Source organism: Galeopterus variegatus, unplaced genomic scaffold (assembly GCF_000696425.1).
Source record: "Galeopterus variegatus unplaced genomic scaffold, G_variegatus-3.0.2 Scaffold2236, whole genome shotgun sequence".
Taxonomy (NCBI): Eukaryota; Metazoa; Chordata; class Mammalia; order Dermoptera; family Cynocephalidae; genus Galeopterus; species Galeopterus variegatus.
Window position 1 is genome coordinate 24449 of NW_007728347.1, and position 23454 is coordinate 47902.

Sequence of the window (23454 nt, forward strand, 5' to 3'; positions counted from 1 at the left end):
AGTCTTTTTTTTTTTTTTTTGCCTTTTTCCATGTCTGGCAACGGATCGCAACCCTCAGTGTTGCCCCCGTACCGGACCGGGGACCGGCAACGGGATTGCAACCCTCGGTGTTGCTCCCGCGCCTCGCTCAGCCAGTGAGCGGGAACCGGTCTGTATGTGGGATCCGAACCCTCGGGCGGGAGCGCCGCCGCGCTTCCCAAGTGGCGCACTATCCAGTGCGCCACCGGGCCGGCCCCTCAAGCTTTATTAAAGAAAGAAATCTGCTGGGCTGTGCTCAGAGTGGCCCAGGGCCCAGGGCTGCCCTGAAAATGTGGGACAGCAGCCAAAATATAAATATTTTTAAAGCAAAAAATAACCTTGCAATCACAATGGCCAAAAACCATGTAAAAAAAATTCATTTTCACCGGTCCAGTAAAGTAGAACAATAAAATTCCATTTTTGCTTTTAAAAATAGCAAAGAAAAATGATAATACACAGTGATACCAAGGAAATGGATACTCAATGCTGGTTAAGGAAAATCTGGCAAATATAAAAAGGCTTCAAATTCTGTTGTTTATTTTTTTTTTGACAGCTGGCTGGTATGGGGATCTGAACCCTTGACCCTGGTGTTATAACACAAGCTCTCTAATGCCTTCAAATTCTGCATCTCTTTGCTGGAGGTGTTTCACTTCTAAGGATCTATCCGGAAAAAAATCCAGAGTGGTTAATAATAATAAAATAAATCACAGCAACTTAAATGCCCAACAATAGGGCATTGGTAAATATGAGACAACCATATTGTGAAATATGGAGCAACCATTAGCAATGTTATAGAAAATGTAATGATGTGGAAAGCTATTCCAAGTATATATTAAGTAAGACAAAATTATGAAAGGATATACTCCAAATTTTAAGGATTTGGGGTTTTTTTAAAATCTCTGGTGGTGAGACTACACAATATTTTTAGTTTCTTAATTTTTTTCTTTTTCTAAATTTTTATTTATATATAAATATATAATAAATTTAATATATATATTATAGATAATATTTTATAAATATATATATAATAGATAATATTTTACAAATATATATATAATATAATATTTATATAATTTTTGTATATAAATTTTGTATGTATTTATATATATATTTATAACTTCAGTAAAAAAAAAGTTTGGTGGAAAAGTATAAAAAGAGGAACAGAAGAGATGGAGACCAAAGTTTAGCTTACTTATTGGTATTGCTACAGTGAAGAATTTGGTTGGATCCATGGCCAACTGGATTTTCTACGATCAAGTCTAGTTTTGGGGACAATCCACTAGAGGGCGACTTTAGGTCTGAAGAGCAGACACACAGAATTGCCACTTCAAACCCATCAAACTCCAAAAGTAAGTGTAAAGAGAAGGGCCTCAAACTTTCCTTTAGAGGCCAAGCCTGGCCCTGGCCCACTGTGCCCACCCCGGGAACTGCAGGCAGAGCAGAAGGGACCACACTGCGGGTAAACAAGCAGAGCGGGGAGGGGGAGCGGGAGGATGGAAATCACCTGCACAGATTCTTCCTAGTGAGATAAGGTGGTAAAAGAGGAGGGTGGCAACAGGCTAGAAGTGCCACTCCCGTCCTTTATTCTCCTGAGGACTGGAATAGAACTTTCCTCCTCTCCATGGAAATTTAAGAAGTGGGGGATATTTGTTTCCCCTAACAGGTATTTAAGGTCTTATTTAATTCTAAGATTCCATGACTTCTTTTGCTAAACTGAGATTTAATCTTTAGGACTTCTATAAGTCTACGTTCTCCAGTCCAGCTCTTCATCAAAGGTCTTCCAAAGATACTAAGGGATTTTATTAAGCAACTTATACAAATCATCACAAATCATTTAATAGTTTAAGCTTTCCTACCCAACCAGATTAAGAACTATGGGCAAATATATGAATAGTAACAATACTTAGACTTTTGGGGCCCTTTCAGGTCCCCCTCATTATGCAAAAATGATTATGAAATTAGTTAATTCTCAGTTTTCCATAAAAATAAAAGGGCCAAATAATTGAAATTTATCGTTAATACCCAGCTTCACCTTTACTGTGATGTCATCTTCTTGGGTTCTGTAACAACTGCTCATTAAGTTCTCCTGTTATTCTCCTGTCTAGGTGATCTTCCTCACGTTCTTATTCTCACTGACGATGAACAGGATGCCGTGGCTTAACACAGAGAAGGAACAACAAACAAAGAGAATCTTGGCACTTTGCAGTAATTTAAGCAGTTCTATCTACTGTCTAATTTTGCAAAGAGCAAACTCTATTAGAACATTGGAATTCTAGCCACCTCCTGACTCAGTGTATTTATGCATGCAGAGATCTTATCTCCAGTCAGCTGGTTGCTGCTCCTCCTCTGCACATGGCTAATCAATGTGTCACCAGAACTCAATGCCCTCTCCCTTGATTATCACATTTTCTCTCTCGGTGCTTCAACTCTCCCCTATATTCTGGATCTCCTTCTCCTTCCTGAGCCCCAGACGCTTTTTAAAATTGCTCACCATCTGTATGTATCTGAATGCCTGCAAGTGCCCCAAACTAAACCTAATTATTTACCTGCACCACAAATCCACTTCTTTACTGTATTTTCTCATTTCAGTTAAGAGCATGACCATTCTCTAAAAATGTTAGAGTAATCCTAAATTCCTCTTATTTCCCACATTTAGTCACCAAGGCTAAGGGGATGTACCATCTAAACAACTGACTACAGCTACTCATATCACCTGGATGACCCTCACAAACACTATGTTGGGCAAAAGAGTAAGTTGCAGAAAGATTAGCACAATATTTTAATCATGTAAAACAATGTGTATCTTGACTAGAGGATACATATATGTATCTCCTCTATAAATTTGTATATAATGTAAAAAAAAATGCATGGGAATGATAAATCCCAAAATTCAGGAAAGGATTACTTCTCTGAGGGAAAGAAGCGTTGTCATTCTAGAGGGGTATACGACAGACTTTATGTTGGCAATCACTTATTTCTTAAGCTGAGCGGTGGACACTCTACTAAGCAGTAGGCACTCAATTCCTTGTGAGATTTTAAAAAATCATTAATCTGATTTTAAACAGCTTTTCTTGCACTTATTTCAGTTCTCCATAGATTTTGAATTGTTCTCTCTGTCCCTGTCCATCTGGAGAACTCTACTCATCCTTCACAACAAATGTCAAATGTCAATTTCTCTGTGAAGCCCTCTCTGACTTTCCTGGGGAGATTAATTTGCTCACACTTGGGCCAGCCTGTGGCTCACTCGGGAGAGTGCAGTGCTGATAACACCAAGGCCACGGGTTCGGATCCCACATAGGGATGGCCGGTTCGCTCACTGGGTGAGCATGGTGCTGACAACACCAAGTCAAGGGTTAAGATCCCCTTACCGGTCATCTTTAAAAAAAAAAAAAAAATTTGCTCACTCTTCAGTGATCCCATGGTACTTGGCACGTATGAGATACTGGCAAGTTTTAAGTCATATTCTAATTCCCTCTTTCTCTTTCCCTCTCGATTTACATGTCTCTAAATTCTTCTACCACAGTGTTGACTGCAGGCCAGCAGCATTGTCATCTCCTGGAATTGTCAGAAATTCAGAATCCTATCCCTCACCCCAGAATCTGTATTTTAACAAAATTCCTAGGTGATTCACATGCAAAATAAATTTAAGAAACAGTGCTCTAAAACAGTGCTCCCAAAGTGTGGTCCACTGATTAGAACTGTTTCTAATCCAAGCTAAGTACAGAAATTGAGAGTATGCATTTAGAAACTTTTATAGCAACTTGGCAGACCTATTTTAAGCCTACTGAACCATATTTTCAAAATAGGATTTGTATTTTATATGCTTCTGTTTTATTTCATTTTTTTAGTAACTCATTTTTATTATATTTTACAAAAGTATTGTCGTCCAATGGATTAGAATATTTTAAAAACAAGTCCTTCACAATAGATAGTTTGAGAAGCACTGCTTAAATAACTTTATTCTTTGTTTCTTCAACATTTAACAGGAGGTGCTCATAGGAGATGCTCAACAAACATTGGTAAATGATTGTTTAATAAAATATAACTTTTATTTGACCTACATTTGAATTTTTGACAGCGAAATGTTCTTCATCATTACCTGGTTCAAGAGGAACAACCCCATCTACATAGCCCCAGCTCTGAACAGTCCAGTTAAGTGCCCAGAAAGAACCTTGAAAGAGAAGAAGCTCTTCAAGCTGACTGGAAGTATTTTTGGTTTGAAGAGAAAATAGCAACATGTCCATACAGCAACACGTTTTCCAAGAAGGAAAGGGAAGGTGGGAATAAAATGGACAATATAGAAATGTGAAAATTTATCTTTAAAATCCTTACCTTGTAACATTTGGATTCTCAAACAAGGTGGTATAGTAAATGGAAAGACTACACCTAAAAAATGTAACAATATATGATCTGCATACTTTACATCTTGGAGGAAAAATGAAAATGTTTTGAAAACTGGCTATTCTAAAAGTGCTAGGTGACTAGCTTCAACACATCTAGAGCATTATTGGATTCCTTGGACAAAAGACCAAAGAAGACAAGTTCTGTTTTTATCTTGCCTTCCCTTCTTATGCACAGAGATAATCAAGAGAGAGTAAAAGAAAGAGAACTAGTTCTAAGAACTAAAACTAAATACTTTTGTGTGGGATTTTATGTATCTTAAGCAAAGTTTCTGACCGGTGGTAGAATAATTCTGGGAAGGAAGTACACACGTGCCTACCCACACACATACATACATATCTATTTACAGTTACTAGGTTGAGCCATATGAAATTGCCAATTTTTGCCTGTTTTTGACCTGCAAAATTCTATAGACTTGAGAAAAATGAAGAAAAGGGTTTAGAGAATTTCTAAGCTAACCACCCAGCTATGATTATTTTCTCTTTTAAACCAGAACAACTCTTCCTTATCATGTTCATGACTGTAATCTATTCTGCAAAGAACTCCAATAGATTTCACCTCCATCAAACTATCCAGAAAAGCTTTTCTCACCATTTTTTAGTGTTGGGAAAACAGAATAGTTTGGTCAAGGCCCTTGCCTTGGGTCCAGTTGGGTGTGGTTTATCATCCTTTGTAAGCAAATTGTTTGTGTGTGTGTGTGTGTGTGTGTAGTTAGTGCACATGCCCACCAATGTATCTTTTTAGTTTTTGTTGCTATTCTTGTGTTCTTCTAGAGAAAGAGAGAGAGAGGAACAGAGAAGAGAGAGAGAGAGTAGAGAGGAGTTTGGTGAAGCAGGCGGGCAGGCGTCAGCCTCGGGCATCCGCCCCACGCAGCCATGCTTTTCCAAACCTACAGCTTCCAAGGAACTTTTGGCCAGTTAGCTAGCTCATAGACCTAAGTGTAAGGGGTCTGATGACCCAGACTGGTGTATGAAGGGTTTGTGACCCAGTCTGTGGATGGGCTTGAAGGGTCTTTGAGCTCCAGACCTAGCCCTAGCTCAACAATTGGCCCAGTTGGTGCAGGATTACCAGCAGGTAAAAGAGCCTGACAACAGTTATGGTCACCTAGCTTTATAATTGGCATCATGGGCAGTATTAAGAGTGCTACAATTGGCAATGTCAACAGGATTCCAGGCTTTAGCCTAGCCAGACAAATTGGTGTAGTCGGCAGGATTCTGAGCAGGTACAGGAGCCGAAAGCCCTTGGAAGAAGGAGGAAATGTGGCTATCCTTGAGCATGTGGTGTCTGGTGGCCACTTTTCTGCTGCCCAAAGCCTGGCTGCTGCTCACTACACTGCAAACTGATCGAGATTTGTGGCAGAAAGCAGAGTCATTGGAAGCACAGATAAATGTCCTGGAGGATGACATGCAGTGACTGGCCACTTCTGCCTCTCACACCAGGGAAGACAACCAAACCAGGGGTGAGTTGGGGAGACCATGCATCTCCAGGCACAACCTGTTGTATATGAGAAACTGAGACAGTAAAGCAGCAGAAACAGGTAGAGCCCCTTGTGGCTGCAGCTATGCAACCTAGGGGTGGATGGTGTAACGTGCTCTAGAGACTATGTAGTAAATGCATGTTGCATTTGTCTGAAGGCAAATGGCTTGGAGGTTGCCACTTAAACCCAATGGCCAGCTGGGTGCTGTAAAACCCGAGAAAAGAGTGCCACATGCAGATGTGCAGATGACCAGAGGATGGGTGCCCCTGCAGAATTTCAAGTATGTTTCCACCTGCTGAAAAGGTGGAAAAGTTAGTCTCCATTACTACCTGCCTGTCTCTGAGGCAGCAGCTACAGAAAGAGCTGTGGATATGCACAGGAGCAGGGCAGCCACTCCTTGATGGACTGGTTGAATGCAGCTGTTTGAATTGTGGGCGAACACTGCAAAAACTGCCTGAGACTGAGTGAGTAGCTGGTGTAAGCTGAGCTGACTGAACTAATTCAAAAGCCAAAATGTAAAAGCAGAGTGTAAAGATTTGGAAAATTTGCAGCCTGACCATGAAGTAGAAGAGCAGAGAACAGGAGAAAAACACAAGGGTCAAGCAGATAAACTGTCTGCTAAAGACATTATCTTGCTGGTGAGGCAGTCAGATGCTAAGAACCAGGACAATGGGGAAAATGCCCTGAAGGCATTTGAGAAGTCTGGATGGGTGCCCCACCCATCACAGGCCCTGAGGGTGTTTGAGAAGTTTGGAAGAGTGCCCCTCCCATCCTAGGAGAACTCAGTTGTCCTGGAGGACAGACCTAAGGTGTCATTGCCCTCGGCAAACTGCTCCCTGCATCCCAGCCACTCTGGCTGGAGCAATCCTGCCTCAGCACCTCCGAAGAAAAATGCCAAAAACCTTGGTGACATTCACATTGTGCTAAGTTTGCAGGCCAGCAGTACGTGAGAACAGTGGAGGTGTGGCAGCCTCCACCTAGATTTTGGAAGATGTATGGAAGAGTTGGGGAACTCAGGCAGAGACCTGCTGCAGGGGTGGAGTCACTGCAGAGGTCATCTGTGGAGCAATGTGGAGCAGAAAAGTGGGGTTGGGGCCCCCACAGAGAACCCCGACTGAAGAAATGTCTAGTGGATCCATGATGGTGGGACTGCCACCAGGAGCCCAGAACCATGGGGCTGCTGGCAATGTGTAGTGCCAGCTTGGAAAAGCCACAGGCACCATGCAGCTCAATGATCTGCACTTGGTGGAGCTGTAGGACCGAGGTTGCCCAACACTTTAGGGGTCCAGGTGCCCCAGTGTGCTTAACATTTGCCCTATTGGGTTTTGGATTTGTTTGGGGACTGTTTTTCCTTTCTATTTCTCCCTTCCGGAATGGAAATGTGAACCCAATGTCTGTCCCACTGTATTTTGGAAGTATATAAACTTGTTTTTGACTCTTTACAGGTTCACAGCTGGAAGGACTTTTGCTTTTGGCCTCAGATGAGACTTTGGACTTTGGATTTTTGAGTTGGTGCTACAACAAGCTTAAGACTTTTGGGACTGAGATGGAATATATAATGTGTGGATGTAATGGTAATTTATCCTTGTTAGGGGAATGTCGCAGAAGATTCTGAACATGTAGATTGTAGGGCAAGGACCCTAAAGGGGTGGATTGTTGGGAAAATAGAATAGTTTGGTCAGGGCCCTCACCTCAGGGCCAGTTGGGGGTGGAGTTAGTGCACCTGCTTGGTGCTGCCACTTTGGCTGGTGTTTACTGCCTGGGGCAGCTGCCATCAACACAGCCATGCTTTTCCAAACCTATGGCTTCCAAGGACCTTTTGGCCGGTTACCTAGCTCATAGACCTGCATGAAGGGGTCTGGTGACCCAGCCTGGCATGTGAGGGGTCTGGGAACCCAGCCTGGCATGTGAAGGGTTTGTGACCCAGTCTGTGAATGGGCTTGAGGGGCCTGTGGGCTCCAGACCCAGCCCTAGCTTGACAATCAGCCCATTCGGTGCAGGATTACCAGCACATAAAAGAGCACCACAACTGGCATAGTAGTGGTCGAGTAGCTTTACACTCAGAAATCAAACTTCTTAAGGATTTCTACCACTGGGCCAATAGCAACCTCCTTCCTAACCGGTATGGGGATTACAGAGGTAGCAGTCCTGGGGCCCAGCCATGTAAATGTGGGGTGCAATTAGTTTTCCAAACATCCCTCCTGAGACCCATGAGAAACCAGAGAAAGATCAGCTGGCTTTTTCAATATGGCCACATTTCCCTGGGCACTCCAAGTGTCCCTAGACCTTATCTACGCAGGTTCAGTTTTTGTCTGTTCACCCAGGGGTGATCAGGCCCACGGTGGATGTTTCCCACTGGTGAGTCTCACAAGAGGCTGAGAAACAAGAAACTTATCATTACCTGAATATTGTTTGGTTATTGCCTGTCCCTCTTGCTCCTTAAATGTGAGCTCTCTGTGGGCAAGGACTCTCTTACATGGAACTTGGAACATGTGAGCACTCAATATACATTGATTGAAAGAAAGAATGAATGAATATTAGTTCATATTCTTTACCCATTTTTCATTGGGCTGCTTGGTTTTGATTGCCTGTTTTGATTTGTAGGAACTTTTTATATATTAAGAGCTTGTATAGTTAAAGATATAGATTTAGATATTTATATAGATATAAGCTAAGAACTTACAAAGATTAATTTAGAGAATTGGTATTTTTATGGTGTTCTCTTCCTATGTAGGAGCATGGTATGCTTTTCTATTTGTTTTTATCTTTATTTGTATCTCTCAGTAATATTCTAAATTGTTCTTCATATACTTTTAGCACATCTCTTGTTTATCTTTTGAGTTGCTATTACAAATGAGGTATTTTATTTCTTTATACCTTCTAAGTAAATATTGTGTGGCTATATTAAGGCTTTTGATTTCTTTATGTTTATTTAGCACCCAGCCACCTTGCTGAATTTTCTTTTTGTAAGTAATAGCTTTTCAGTTGATTCTCTTATCTAGACATATATATATGTGTGTGTGTATATATATATACACACATATATATAGACATATATATACATTTTACAAATTGTGATAATTTTATTTTCTTATTTTTTATTTTTATACTTTTTCTTATCTAATTGCATTAGCTAGTATCTTCAAAAATAGTGGTGAAAGTGTGCATCTTTGTCTCATTACCAACTTAATGAGGCAATTTTTTAAATTGTTTTTTACTTTCTCATTAAGATTTATTACTAATGGGAAGAAACTCCTTTCTTTTGGGCAATGTTCTTCTTCATCAGATTCACATTTGTGATGTGGTACTCTTCCCAGCTAGAGTATCTCCTCAAGAACAAGTGAAGCCACCTCACCAACATCAGGAAGATACAGAGAACTATGGGGTTAACTAGGGCCCCCCTGATACAAACATCACAAAGTCAGACAGCATTTGGCATTACCAGAATCAGGAGATGCTGGGTGGCTACCCCTTCCAAGGGGAATTTGCCACTTACTCAGGAGCAAGGTATGTTGTGAGACTTGGAAGAAACTCCAGTACTGCAACCAGGTGAGCAAGTCTGAGCCCTGGACAAAAGGACCAGGGTGTCTTCTGGCCATTTGTGGGACAATTAGGAATTCAGGATCCATTTGAATAGTTTCAACAGTTGCTATAATGTTACTATTCTGTCTGTGACACTTGTAGATACTTTTATTTTACACTTCTCAGGAAATATACCTTTTAGTTTAAAAATTCCTTGTTCAACTTCAAACTACAGATATGTTTTGGTTTGGAAATTTGCCAAAACCCATTCCTTTTCTTAACTGGAAAAACACATATCTAATCAATCCTAGCTGCAGTTGAACTCAGGTAACTCTAGCTTAGACAAACTGTAATCTTCAAATATTGAATACTGCCCTTTATGAACTATTTGTACATCAACCCAAAATTCAAATGCCAAAATTTAATTTCCAGAGACTTATAGAGTGGGTTAGTATATGAATCCTGAGAGTCTGTCATTACATATGAAAAAGTCTAAATTAAAATGATCATCTCTTCATTTAAATTTTCAGCAAAGGGCCCATGGCTCACTTGGGAGAGTGTGGTGCTGATAACACCAAGGCCACGGGTTCAGATCCCTATATGTAGGGATGGCCAGTTAGCTCACTTGGGAGAGTGTGGTGCTGATAACACCAAGGCCACGGGTTCAGATCCCTATATGTAGGGATGGCCAGTTAGCTCACTTGGGAGAGCGTGGTGCTGACAACACCAAGTCAAGGGTTAAGATACCCTTACCAGTCATCTTTTTAAATAAATTAATTAATTAAATAAAATTTCAGCATGGAATTAATTACTCAAAAACAATAATGCCAACAAAATGACATTTACACTCCTTCCAGATCTCAAAACTGAATAGCTGTTAGTAAAAAGTGACATGGAATACTTCAAAAAGAAGTAGTTGACATAGCATGTGAAATTAATTCTACCTCAGACCTTAAATGCCAAATATATTTTCCTGAATGTTTAACCTTGGTCTGAATGCTATTGTGAAAATTTCCATTCCTATAGTCTACTAAATTTATATTCATGTTAACATCAGTGAAAGTTTGGGCATTAGTAATCATAAAATATTTTATAGGAAAATTAATTTGGGAAATGTAGCTTCTTACCTGGTATGTGATAGTGATAATGGGAATCCCAGGGCATCCTCCTCCTTTGTAATGTTGAATGGAGAAAGTAGTTGGCCCTGTCTTCTGTTTCCCCAGAGTTCTACAGCATCTTGAACACAGGCACTGACTAGACCAATGCACAAAAGCCCTCTTTGTGGAATTTGTGGTCTTCAGTGCTAATGGGAATCTGTTCTGTGTTGTGACCCTGATTTTGGAGTCCAGCGATGTGGGTATGAAGGCCTCTTCTTTCCTGCCTCTGTGACCTGGGTATCTCAGGAGAATGCCCAATTCTTTCTCTAACTGATACTACTCATTAAAAGATATTATTTTAATTAAAGTTATTACACATAAATATAATTTTACCAAAACTGTGCTTTAACCAACGGAGCCAACCAGCCAATCTCCTTAAATATAATTTAAAAAATCAAATAGTTTGGGCCGGCCCGGTGGCGCACTGCTACAGTGCGCCGCTTGGGAGTGCAGCAGCGCTCCCGCCGAGGGTTCGGATCCCACATACAGACCGGCGCTCACTGGCTGAGCGAGGTGTGGGTGCAACACCGAGGGTTGCAATCCGTTGCCGGTCACGAAAAAAGACAAAAAGGAAAAAAAAAAAAAATCAAATAGTTCAAGGAAAAAACTAGCAGTCCTCTGTTTATCCCTACCTCACTTTTACTCCTTGGAGACATCTACTTTCAGTTTTTTTAACTGGTTCTTATAGAATTAAAAATTTTTTAACACGCTTATTTGCTAGTTCATGAATTTTCCATTGTAGACATTATTTATTTCTTGCTGTGAGGATGGCTTTCTTATAACCACACATATGCCTAACATATATATACACACACACACACGCACACCTTTTTTCTTTCCTCATTCTTCCAATATAATAATTTGTATTTAGTTTAATATTATTTCCATTATTATGATTATATATTTTTCAAATATGGGACATGTAGTATATTACAATTAAATTTCCTGTTTTCCCTGGAATTTATCATTACTTTTTAAAAAAATTTGCTTGATTTTGCATGTATTTATCATTGGTTCATCTCCAAACTCTTTCTAGAAATAAAAAATATCTCATTCTGCTCGAAAATATCAGGTAACCTATCATTTTCTTTTTCGTAGAGACATCCCCCAACTCCCGGAGGCCCTCCCTCCTCTTGGCACAATCTGAATTGGTTATTCTCTAGGCCTGCTCTATAGCTTTCCCTTCAGGGGTTCTCTTCACCATCACCCTGTGGATTATCTTTACCTCTCTCTAATATTGGATCCCCTTTCTCCTGGATCCCATGTCTTCCTCACTTGGTTTACTTCCGCACTTGGAGTTACTTCTTCCAGTAACTTCCTGGAAGGGGGCAAAGGAGGTAAATTTGTTGAAGCCTTACATGTCCAAAGTGTTTTTATTCTGCCATCACATTAGATGGCTAATTTGTCTGGATACAATATGTTTCTTGCAGTATGTTGAAAAGCATAACTTCATTGCCTTGTAGCTTCTCATGTTGCTGTTGAGAAGTATAATAATGTCATTCTGATTCCCAAAAGTTTCTAGATTTCCCTCTTTGTCCCCAGGGTTATGAAAGGACCTCATAGTAAACTCTTTTATCTGGAAACTTGTGTCCTCAAGTTCTGAGAAATTTTCTTGCATTATTCTCTGTTAATTTCTTTTCCATTTTCTCTGTTTGCTTTATCTGATATATTCCTAGCATTTGGAACTCCTGGACTGATGCTCTGATTTTCTTATGTTTTTGCTTCTGTTTTGCATCTTTTTCTTCTAATATCTGAGAGATTATTTCAACTTTATCTTCCAAACCATTTGTCAAAATTTTTTCTATAATATTTTAACTTCCAAAAATTGTCTTTCACATAATATCTTTTTTAAATAGCCTGCTGTTGTCCTTTTATGGATACAATATCCTTTCTTAACTTTCTGAGGATATTATAGTGTTTTTCTTTTCTTCTCCTCCTTCACGGTCTCTAATTCCTCTGAGCTTCTTTTATTTCTTGATTTGTTGTTGTATTTTGATCTCCAGTTTTCAAAGTTAGAAGTTCAGTGTGTGGCTGTCCTTTTGTATTTAAAGGGAGGCAATAAAAAGCAAATAAATGCTAATTAGAAGCTCTGTGTGCATGGATAGAGCTTGTCAACTGGTATTTGTCTTTTCTCTTGGGCAGTCAGTTTTCACAGAGGGACCCTTCAAACTCCCGCCTTGAGGCTATGAGCCTACAGTATTATACTTCTCAGAGCCTGTGGAGAGAAGGGGACTGGGGGACTGGGAAGGGTCTCACCATGCAGCATGCAAACTTTCCCTAAATTCCTTTTTTCAGTAAATTATTACTTTCAGATGTATCTGAGTACAAATTCTCTCCAGTTCAAAGATCACCAGGAAATAAACCTTTAGTCTTGGGGTGTTAAAGGCAGGATGGGCAGCAAATACCCGGTTGTGAATGGTGAGGGCGGAAATCTGGGATCTAATTGCTGATGTTCAGACTATCAATGCTATTTTCAGTTCCACCTGAACTTCTACCCTCAGCGATAACCGATGCCTCCAATTTCTGGGCCTTTCCAAGGTTTTGTGGTTAGAATTGGCTTGCTTCTGGGTTTCCTGCACTGCTGTCTTAGGTTTCAGCTTTCTTGAATCTGCTGTCAGTATCATTCCTCTACGTTTCAGCTTCCCAGTTTGTTGATCTCATCTGCCTTCCTCTTCATCTTCGGGTCATTTTTTCATTATCATTGTAGTGGTGTTTTGTAAGGGATTGGAGGGAAACTGGTATTCAATTCCCCCACCTTTAACAAGAAGTCTGTCCTAATCCGACTTCCTTTCTCCTCTTTTTTCCTGTGGAATTTTCCCACAAGTGTCCTTCCATTTGCTATTAAGTGCTACTTTTTTTTTTTTTTTTTAAAGATGACCGGTAAGGGGATCTTAACCCTTGACTTGGTGGTGTCAGCACCACGCTCACCCAGTGAGCGAACCAGCCATCCCTATATGGGATCCGAACCCGTGGCCTTGGTGTTATCAGCACCGCACTCTCCCAAGTGAGCCACAGGCCGGCCCCTTAAGTGCTACTTTTAATTAAGATTTTTTTTCCTCCCAGACCCACACAGAGTAGACGACTTCTATACCTACTTCTAAATGAAGCACAAAGGCCTTCTGAGGGTTTTCATAGGGTTTTTATTGTTAGTAACTATCTAAAAATAGAGGTCAAAATAAAGATCAGAAAAGTCCCCAATCCTGAGAGCTAGCTATGAGAAGTAAGAATTCCTTTTGTTCCAAAATGTACTTTCTACCTACAAGGGGTATATCTTAATTCTCATATTTTGGGGCTTTGTGAAAAGTTTATATTTACAAGATTTTTCATGATTTTATAAACTTCAACATTCTCACTGGCCTTCCAGGTGGAGTCTGAAGCTTTTTAGTCCATCCTCATATAAACATCTGCATATCCATGGGATACTATAGATACCCATGGGATATTAGTGCTTTAGACTTTTATCTCTGCAGCCATTCTAACTTGGTAAGGGTAACATCTGTAACAGCTGTTAAGCCATTGACACCTCTCTAGGTGCAATCGGCAGTATATCCTTTCCTTCTACTGACTTTAGTGAAATTGGCATTTCTCCAATTGCTTTGCATACATGATTTCATTTAATGTTCACGACAGCTCTAACAGAAATACTAAGTAGAGTGTAGAGACTCAGAAACATTTGAAATTGATGATACACAAAGAATTGGGGTTATTCAAAGACTAAGTTTGAAGAGAAGAGGGCAAAAGTTTTAAAGACTTTTGACTCCAGGTGTTCTTTGACTCCACGTGCTTGCTTCACCTCTGTAAGACTAGACAGCTTAACTTGCCTGCAGACATCAAATAAGGGTTTTGCCTGGTCTATCATCTCACAAAATCATCTATTACCAACTAGTCTGTTACTATGCCTTCAAGATACAAGTGAACCAAAAATGTTAGATGTGAGAAATACTAAAGATTGACAACAGATTTTATTTGTGGAGCTCCAAAATGACCTGATACTAGAATTATGGCTATGATTTCAGTCCTTTCCAGAAGTCTGAATTCAGTTAGAGGCTGACTGGCTTTCCACAAAGCAGAGTAGCTCTTTCAATTTTCAGGAGTTAAATAATTAAATCTGTACAAATAATATTATTTTATGTGCAGTTTTATTACCCCTATTATAAAGTAATATCAAGAAAGTATGGGCCGGCCCGGTGGCGCACTGCTACAGTGCGCCGCTTTGGAGCGCGGAGGCGCTCCCGCTGAGGGTTCAGATCCCACATACAGACTGGTTCCCGCTCACTGGCTGAGCGAGGTGCGGGTGCAACGCCGAGGGTTGCGATCCCATTGCCGGTCCCGGTCCGGTACGGGCGCGACACTGAGGGTTGCGATCCATTGCCGGACATGAAAAAAGACAAAAGGAAAAAAAAAAATAATAATAAATAAATAAATAAAAACAAGAAAGTATGATGAACAGGGCCGGCCCAGTGGCTCACTCGGGTGAGTGCGGTGCTGATGGCACCAAGGCCCCGGGTTCGGATCCCATGTGGGGATGGCCGGTTCGCTCACTGGCTGGGCGTGGTGCTGACAACACCAAGTCAAGGGTTAAGATCCCCTTACCGGTCATCTTTTAAAAAAAAAAAGAAAGTATGATGAACAAAGAGCAAGTATTTAAAAATATGAATGATTGCACTCAAAAGAGAATACGTTTAGAGGGAGGGGGAGGAGAAAAAAGAGAACATATTTATATCTTAAGCCAACTACAATGTTTTTTTCATTATTCTCAGACTTGATAACTAATTTAGAAATTTTTCTATTATTTATTTTTAAGTTTATGCAAAAGGTCTACGATCTCTGAGAAAAGGAATAAATGTTATACAAGGAAAGTTGTATTAGAGGCCCACTTTTCTGTAGGCAACATTTCTGAGTGACTACAGAACAGCACCAAGACCATAACCTACTCTGTCCAAATTAGACTTGAAAAAGTGCCTGGCAGTGTGCTTTGCCTATAGAAGTCAGCAGTGTTCATAACACTCTATAAGATACAGACTTAACTAATCAGGCCGGCCCGAGGCTCTCTTGGGAGAGTGTGGTGCTGATGGCAACAAGGCCATGGGTTCGGATCCCTCTATAGGGATGGCCGGTTAGCTCACGTGGGTGAGCATGGTGCTGACAATGCCAAATCAAGTGTTGGGATCCCCTTACTGGTCATCTTTTTTTTTAAAAAAAGAGAGAGACTTTAATCTTTCAGACAAGCAGTGGTAACTGTAGGATTTATGTTTAGGATCAACAGCTGAAATGGCAGAGGGGAAGGTTCTTCACTAGGGAGGGAAACATTCTGGACATGAACATAATCCTCATTAGTTTTGTCATCTTGGGACTTGACATGAAGCATATATCTCTACACAACAAAAAACACAGCACAATACCGCCATGACTGGTACAGGTGAGAGGGAGACTGAGGAACACAGGATATTCCTACCTCTTATCTAAAGTTTCCCAGTTACACACAAGTGTTCTTTCAGACTCCCCCTCTCCTCCTCCTCCGCCCTACCAGATCTGTATTTGTATAATATCAGTTAAAATAGAACTTGGGCTAATGTCCACAGCAGAGAAAACAATAAACTAGAAGCCATTTATGCTGCTAGTCACATTGAAAATTTCTTCTGCCTTCATAATGGGTAGGTATGTGCTTGTCAAGGATAATGCATTTAAATTTCACAGAACAAAGGCCTGGAATTAGTTATTATTTTGTACCCTGGCCAAGGCATAAAGCCTGAGGCACAACAAATAATCATCCTTTAAATGTAACCATAACATATTGCCCATCCTTTATATACAAAGGGGTTTGCTTTCTGGATAGAGATGTTCATCCATTAACTCATCCATACCAAGAGATGTTTGGTGTCCCGTTGGCCATCTTCTTTGGTCTAGGGACAGTGGGTCTGTGCAGCTTGAATGGTGATGGCAGCTGGGGTCCAGCCTGCTGTGTAGACAGGTCTTAAGACCTTGGTCTTACGACAATAAAAGAATTGTGATCAGGTGCCAACTTGTTCATGTTTATGGGGCTCTTTCCAAGTAACCTAGTTGCTGCAACATAAAATTATGAATGTATCTCTCGTATAACAAAACCTAATTTGTGGGCCGGCCCGTGGCTCACTTGGGAGAGTGTGGTGCTGATAACACCAAGGCCGTGGGTTTGGATCCCATATAGGGATGGCAGTTGGCTCACTGGCTGAGCCTGGTGCTGACAACACCAAGTCAAGGGTTAAGATTCCCTTACTGGTCATCTTTAAAAAAAAAAAAAAAAAAACCTAATTTGTGAGCAGCATTTCTCACCTCTAGTTTAGCATCCATGTTTGTATTCTCAGCACTATTAAACCTACTAGAAGAGCTACTGCCAGAGAACAATATAGGATTAGAGTGCTTCAGAAAACAGTCTAGCATGATGGCACATCTCATTGGGTTAACTTGTCTCCTTTTGAGAGGAGATTTAGCTCAGACCAGAGCAGTAGAGGAGGCTGGTCTTTACTTTCAGGGTGAATTTGATGTAGACACCAGCTAGAGGACACATTTCAGTTTCTTCAGCACAGCTCTCAACCACATACATGCCCTTTTGCTAATGTTCTGACATGCAAAAGTATAGGAGGCCACACTACAAAGCAGAGTTCTTACATCAGTAAGCAGTCGACCTAATAGGACTCAGAGCAGGTGCACTGGAGATACTCCCATCACAGGAATTGACAATGGCACATGCTTCATGATGAATAACTGTCAGCTTTTCTTCGTACAGGTTCATCACCTTCTATGAGGCAATAAAAATGAACTCTGCTGTCACTCCTGGGCTTCCTGGCTGTATTGGCAACTGTTCAGCTAAGCAACCTGCTGCATCATAACCCTAGGCTGCAGGTCATCAGGAGAACACTGATCAAAGCCTGGGATGAGGTGGTGGGCTTTCTGCTATCTTCCTGATCCCACTGACAGTCTATGCCACTGCTGTAAGCCCTAATGCCCAGTGTCTCTCTTTCCCTAAGTCTGTGGTCATGGAATCACATTGCTTCCCATAGAAAAGGTCACTGTACAGAAAACCATTTGTTGGGAAAATGGAACAATCTGGTCAGGCTCCCCCGCCTTGGAGCTGGTTCAGGGTGGTTCAGTAAACATTGTGTGGGTGGAGTGAGTATGCCTGCACTGCACCTCTTTGGCTGGTGTTTACTGCCTCGGGCACCCGCCCTGTGCAGCCATGTTTTTTCCAGACCTGCAGCTTCCAAGGACCTTGTGGCTGGTTGCCTAGCTTACAGAACTGCGTGAAGAGGTCTGGTGACCCAGCCTGGCATGTGAAGGGTTTGTGACCCAGTCTGTGAATGGGCTTGAGGGGTCTGGGAGCTCCAGACCCAGCCCTAGCTCAACTATCGGCCCAGTCGGTGCAGGATTACTGGCAGGTAAAAGAGCCGCGACATCTAGCGTGGTAGCCTAGCTTTACAATTGGCGTCACCAACAGGATTATTGTCTCCACAATTGGCAGTGTGAGGATTCCAGGCCTTAGCCATAGCCGTAGCCAGACAAATTGGCTTAGTCGGCAGGATTCGAGACATTAGCCTCGCAGTAGCCCTTGTTGTAGCCAGACAACATTGCTTCAAGTTGGCAGTGAGTTTTGGAGAAAATGTAGTTGACTAAGTAACCTGGGTTTAGTTGTAGTTCCATACTTCTACTAGTTTGATTCAAATCCAGATGTTTGTCTCATCTCTAAAATAGGGATAAAATTTAGCTCACAGGATAATGTTAAGGTCAAATAAATTTAAGTGAAAACACTATGTAATTACAAAGAAATTTTATGTATTTCTGGGGAATAGTAATTTGAATGGCCACAAGGAATTTCTTTCCATTCCACTGCTTCTATGTTGGCCACATCAGCAAGCACCTCAGGACAGAAAGAACTGTAATCATCTTCCACTGGCTGGCCTATCTTCTGTTCAGTTTAATCTGCTGTTTAGATGAAGCATCTCTGACTACCAGACTTTTTTTAGTTCAGCAATGATTACTGTTGGTCTCCTGATGGGAATTTCTCAATACAAGGAGGTAAAAAAAAAGAAAAAAAAAAAATCCTCGTTTCTATTTGGTTTAACATATATAATGAGGGAACTGCTTATAAAAGCAGCCCCCATCTGCACCGCTGCACACTGTAAAAGGGAGAAATTTAGATCCTTTGCTATTGTTTATAAAGCTCATATAGCTTTTGAGTGGCTATTGCTTTCAGAAACCTGCTCATGAGCACTTAGTCTACCTCCTTCCTCACTTCTTGTATCCTTAATCTTATTGCCAAAGGACACTGGGCCTGAACTTTCGCTCTCATACCTGGCCAGAATTAACTTGATTTACTTCTAAATGGCCCTTTGAAAGTGTATAATGGAAGTGACTTTTTTTTTTTTTAAAGTAGGGAGGTACAGTTGCAGGAAGAACTACACTATTGCTGTGCAGTTAATACTCATTTTCAGAGGGCCTATTATTTCCCTCCAGGAACTACCAACACACATCTCCATCTTCCCATTCAACTTTTACATTTTATCTTTTATGATAAAGGAGGAAACTTATATATGAGGATTTTGGCCACAAACACTGGTATATAAAGGGTAGATTTGATCAAGGAAGGCAAAAACTGCAGTTTAAATTGGTGAAACTGGCAAGATTTTGATCAACGTTGCTCATTCTCATAATCTAGAATTGTTTCCTTATTAAAATAGGTAAATTAACAGTTTCTAATGTGGAAAGTTACTTTAGAAAAAAGAATGTAGCTGCTAGTTTTGGCTGAACTATTTTGTTGTGATTCTAATTCTGATTGCGAGGGGTTGAAGCCCTCACCCCTAGAGTACTTTCTTTGTATCTTAAAGTTCTAAAGGAAGTAACAATCAGAATAATAAACTTTTGCTAACACCTACTTTTTGACTTAGCAAAACAAAACTTTTCTGCTTTCAATGTTACTATGCAACATGAAGGGAAAATCAAGTGAACTTATTGGGAAAAAGTCTTGCATTACAAACTCAGAGACTGCTTAAATTATTTGGTTGACCTGGACATAAGCACTTTTAAGAGGATGATAGGTTAGTGCATAGAGATATTTTGTCATATAGGATATTTCCATCAAGATGGTGTTTATTACAAGGAATTATCCTGAGTTTTCATTTTTTTTTTTTAACAATGCGCTAGTGTCAACAATCAGTGGGCCAATACCAAGGGAAAATAAACATCATTTGTTAAAAAGAACACCTAAAGGGCCGGCCCGTGGCTCACTTGGTAGAGTGCGGTGCTGATGGCACCAAGGCCGCGGGTTCGGATCCTATATAGGGATGGCCGGTTTGCTCACTGGCTGAGCGTGGTGCTGACAACACCAAGCCAAGGGTTGAGATCCCCTTACCGGTCATCTTTTAAAAAAAAAAAAAAAGAACACCTAAAGGGCCGGCCCGTGGCTCACTTGGTAGAGTGCGGGGCTGATGGCACCAAGGCCGCGGGTTCGGATCCTATATAGGGATGGCCGGTTTGCTCACTGGCTGAGCGTGGTGCTGACAACACCAAGCCAAGGGTTGAGATCCCCTTACCGGTCATCTTTTAAAAAAAAAAAAAAAAAAAAGAACACCTAAATTAGAAGGATATTATTATGGAAACCATTTGGTAAGCCCTGAATTTGAGAAAGATCTCTTTATGCAGAAAGGAATGACAGAATTCAGAACTTACAGCTTTAAAGACAATGGAAAAAAAAGAAAAAAACAAACAAACAAAAAATACTAAAACAAAACAAAAAAAATACTAAAACAAAAACAGTTTTCTATGGCTAACCTGTTAAATTTTATTGGAATGCCATGTTTAGTTTCTTGGTATAGCAGAGACAGCTTTCATTGTCACTTTTGGTAAGCATTTATTCTTTCAATATGGGTTTGCTACCTCTTGAAGCTTCCATGTTTAGATATATTGTCCAGAATTGCCAAAACTCACAAAGGATTTGAATCATTTGCAATTCCACTGCATCTCACTGTTTTTTTCTTGTAAAAGCCCGGAAGTCAAAATTATTCTAACATCCTTAGAGTCAGTCATTCCTGCTCTTCTGTCCACTTTTTCCTTTTCAATGTCTCTTTGCCTGTCACCCTAGGTTCCACCAGATGTTTTCTTATTAACATATCCCAATTGTTAGCATATAGCTTATGTTTATAAAATAGACACTAAACTGTCAGTCACTCAGTATTCTTGTCTTTCCAGGTTACTGCTTTGGACCCAGTCATAGGCTCCTTTCTGATCCTCACCAGTATCATCTTGATGGTATCTGTGATCATTCTATTTTTTTTCTGCCATTCTAATGGCCGTTGGAAAAGAAAGATAGTCCCTTAAGGTAGATAACTCTCTGGTTTGGTAATTGAAAAATAAACTATCATGATTTTATATCACTGGAAAAGCTCAACTGTAACTGCTCGTAAGATTATGCACAGTATCAGCATATTCCCTGTACTAGTCTCAACAGCTCTGCCAGCTATTTTTCTAGGAAACCCAATTTACCAAGACTACATTATGTTCTATAGCTACTGTCCTATAAATAAGTGGCCTTCAACCCGTAAGTAGTGGAAACAGTCCAATGCTTGAAAAGAAATTAAAAGAAATACTATCTTTACTCTATATATTTACTATTTTTTGGATCTCTGGTACTTTTTTATTCCAACATTAGCAAGAATTTCAATTTCCTCACTTTTCTCCTTCTATGAAAGAAGCTACATTGATAGATATGCTGCTATAGAAGCTCTCAAACTGGTTAGGAATCCAGCAGCACCAGAACACTTCACTTGAGTAAGTAGCCATCACAGCAATGGGCAGTAACACTGAAGCTTTAGAAGACAAAGACAATCTACCTTAGTCTTGTTACCTCCTATCCTAGCTTATTACTTCTCAGCATATTATTACTTATCTTTAAGTGATGTAGCTTAGAAAACTGTAGATGTATAGTATACAGTATAATATCCTTGGTTCTTCACTCTGTAAGTTAGTGAGGAATCAAAATCCCATTGGTTCCAAGTTCTTGCTTATGGATCTTGGCACTGTCAGGACTGGGCTAACACTGCAAGGATAACCCAGCTCTGCTGCCAAGCAGCAAGTAACACTCACCACCCATGCCCCAGGACAGTTGTGGGAGATGAGTCAGAAGTGAGATCACTGCAACTTACTAAAAATAAACATACAAGCATGAGGTTTGGCCGATGGGAAGCTCTACCACAGAGGAGTAACCACGCAAACTCACAGATGCTATCCAAGCATCTTTCAATACAGAGATAAAAATGAGCCCCATAATGCTCTAAGCATCCGCTTTACTGAGGAAGCTGAAGGTGAGTGCTGGGGCTGGCTCTGGCTCATGCACCAACATGGGTCAGATGTTTAAAAATATTCTCCACTAAAATCCAAATTTGTACTTCCTTATTTGAACAAACTATGAAGAAAGCAGGACACAGGATCTTTAACTTTATTAGCAGCTACTAAGCTATAAAATACAAACCAATCAAAAACATTAAAGGAAAGCTGCTTGAAACAGGTATGTACAGATACATCACACAGAAGCAAAAGCTGTATCTCCCAATCCCAAAGCCACCCCTGTGAGGAAGGATAGCCTTAGCTAAGGGCCAAAAAAGCACATAAGTTACAACGGTAAGATTCTCATCCTCCCAGGAAAGCAGTGAACTACAGCCACGTGGGCACCAAAAATTTATCAGAGATCAGTTTTTAAAGATTCCCTTGATCATAAAGTTTTCAAATGAAAACAGGTACTCCTCCTTTCCTGTAGGCTTTCCAGCTCACTACCCAAGAGACTTGAGTACTTCTATTAAGGCAGCTGGAAGCCCACCCTAGGCTTGAATGACAACTTCTGTCCAATATGTGGCCTGTCCTTCCTTTGCCAATAATGCAATCCAACAGAACATTCTATGGGGAAAACAGGTCATTTCCACAGTGCTGCCCTCTGGTAAAAGGGAAACATAGCACTCAAAATAAAGCAAAAGGCCACAGAGGGCTCCCTGAGAATCCAGCAGAACTAAGAGAGGGCTTCAACTTCCCAAATAAACTTTGCAACTGGATCCAGGTGAAATAGTGCCCTGCAGCAAGGAGTAGTGTATATGCCAATGAGAGGGCCCAGCTTCCAGGAACCTTTACAATGACTTCCTGAGTCTTTTTCTCTCCCTCCCATTCAATTAGAGACTGAGAAAACACACATGTTGGCCTTGATTCTCACTCACCACAATCCCCCTGTACAGAGGGGTTTGTTTCTAAGTCTGGAATCTCAACACGTGGCTGAGACACTTCATGGGGTGCTCTCCTCCATTGTCCAGCCATCTTTGGCACTCTTCCTGCAATGCTTTCATCTTCTCACTCTTCTGTGGAGGAACTGTTGGACCTGGAATCATTCTGACAGGAAACAGACAAGCACAGCTGCCAGGAGCCAGCTGCTCTGAACTCAGAGTCTCCAGTTGTTAGTCTCTTAGGATTAATAGAGAACTGGAAAGCAGCAGAATCTGGTTGAGCAGAAAGAGAGCCCAAAGGAAGAGTATGCTCAGTGACAATTAATAGATGAAATGGAATTTCATGGAGATTCTTTGTTACAAGGAGAAACTGCTCAGTTTCAACTCCCAGAACTTGAAGTTGCCTGGTTTAAGAGGCCTAGGTTTTCTTTTTCAGCTCTTCAAATCTCCGGGAAAGATCATCAAAGTCAATGTCTTCAGATGCTGAGGTGCTGGCACCAGCAGATGTAGTTGGTAGTGTGTCTGGCACAGATGGCAACTCTGGTAGTACAAAGTTGTCATAGTTATCCACAGGTCTGGAAGGGGGCTTTGCAGAGGCTTCTGGCTTGGGTCCAGGACCTAATTAAATTAGGGCAAGGAGCAT

At 40.8% G+C, this 23454-nt stretch overlaps 2 protein-coding genes across 4 annotated transcripts in view; one reads left to right on the plus strand and one right to left on the minus strand.

Moving 5' to 3' along the window:
• Positions 1 to 9290, plus strand: part of PKD1L3 (polycystic kidney disease 1-like 3) — a gene marked incomplete at its 5' end in the record, with an annotated part of 32859 nt that extends 23569 nt beyond the window's left edge. The window contains 5 exon segments of the mRNA XM_008581033.1: positions 2124 to 2223; positions 4097 to 4126; positions 4129 to 4233; positions 4913 to 5038; positions 9127 to 9290. Coding sequence (XP_008579255.1) covers positions 2124 to 2223; positions 4097 to 4126; positions 4129 to 4233; positions 4913 to 5038; positions 9127 to 9290 — 525 coding nt within the window.
• Positions 9291 to 22026: 12736 nt separating this feature from the next.
• LOC103597206 (IST1 homolog) overlaps positions 22027 to 23454 on the minus strand; it is a 29228-nt gene continuing 27800 nt past the window's right edge. For all 3 annotated transcript variants that reach the window (XM_008581018.1, XM_008581017.1, XM_008581016.1), the window contains exon 10: positions 22027 to 23429. In XM_008581018.1, coding sequence (XP_008579240.1) covers positions 23230 to 23429 — 200 coding nt within the window. In that variant the 3' untranslated portion in view covers positions 22027 to 23229. The remainder of the gene's footprint in view (positions 23430 to 23454) is intronic.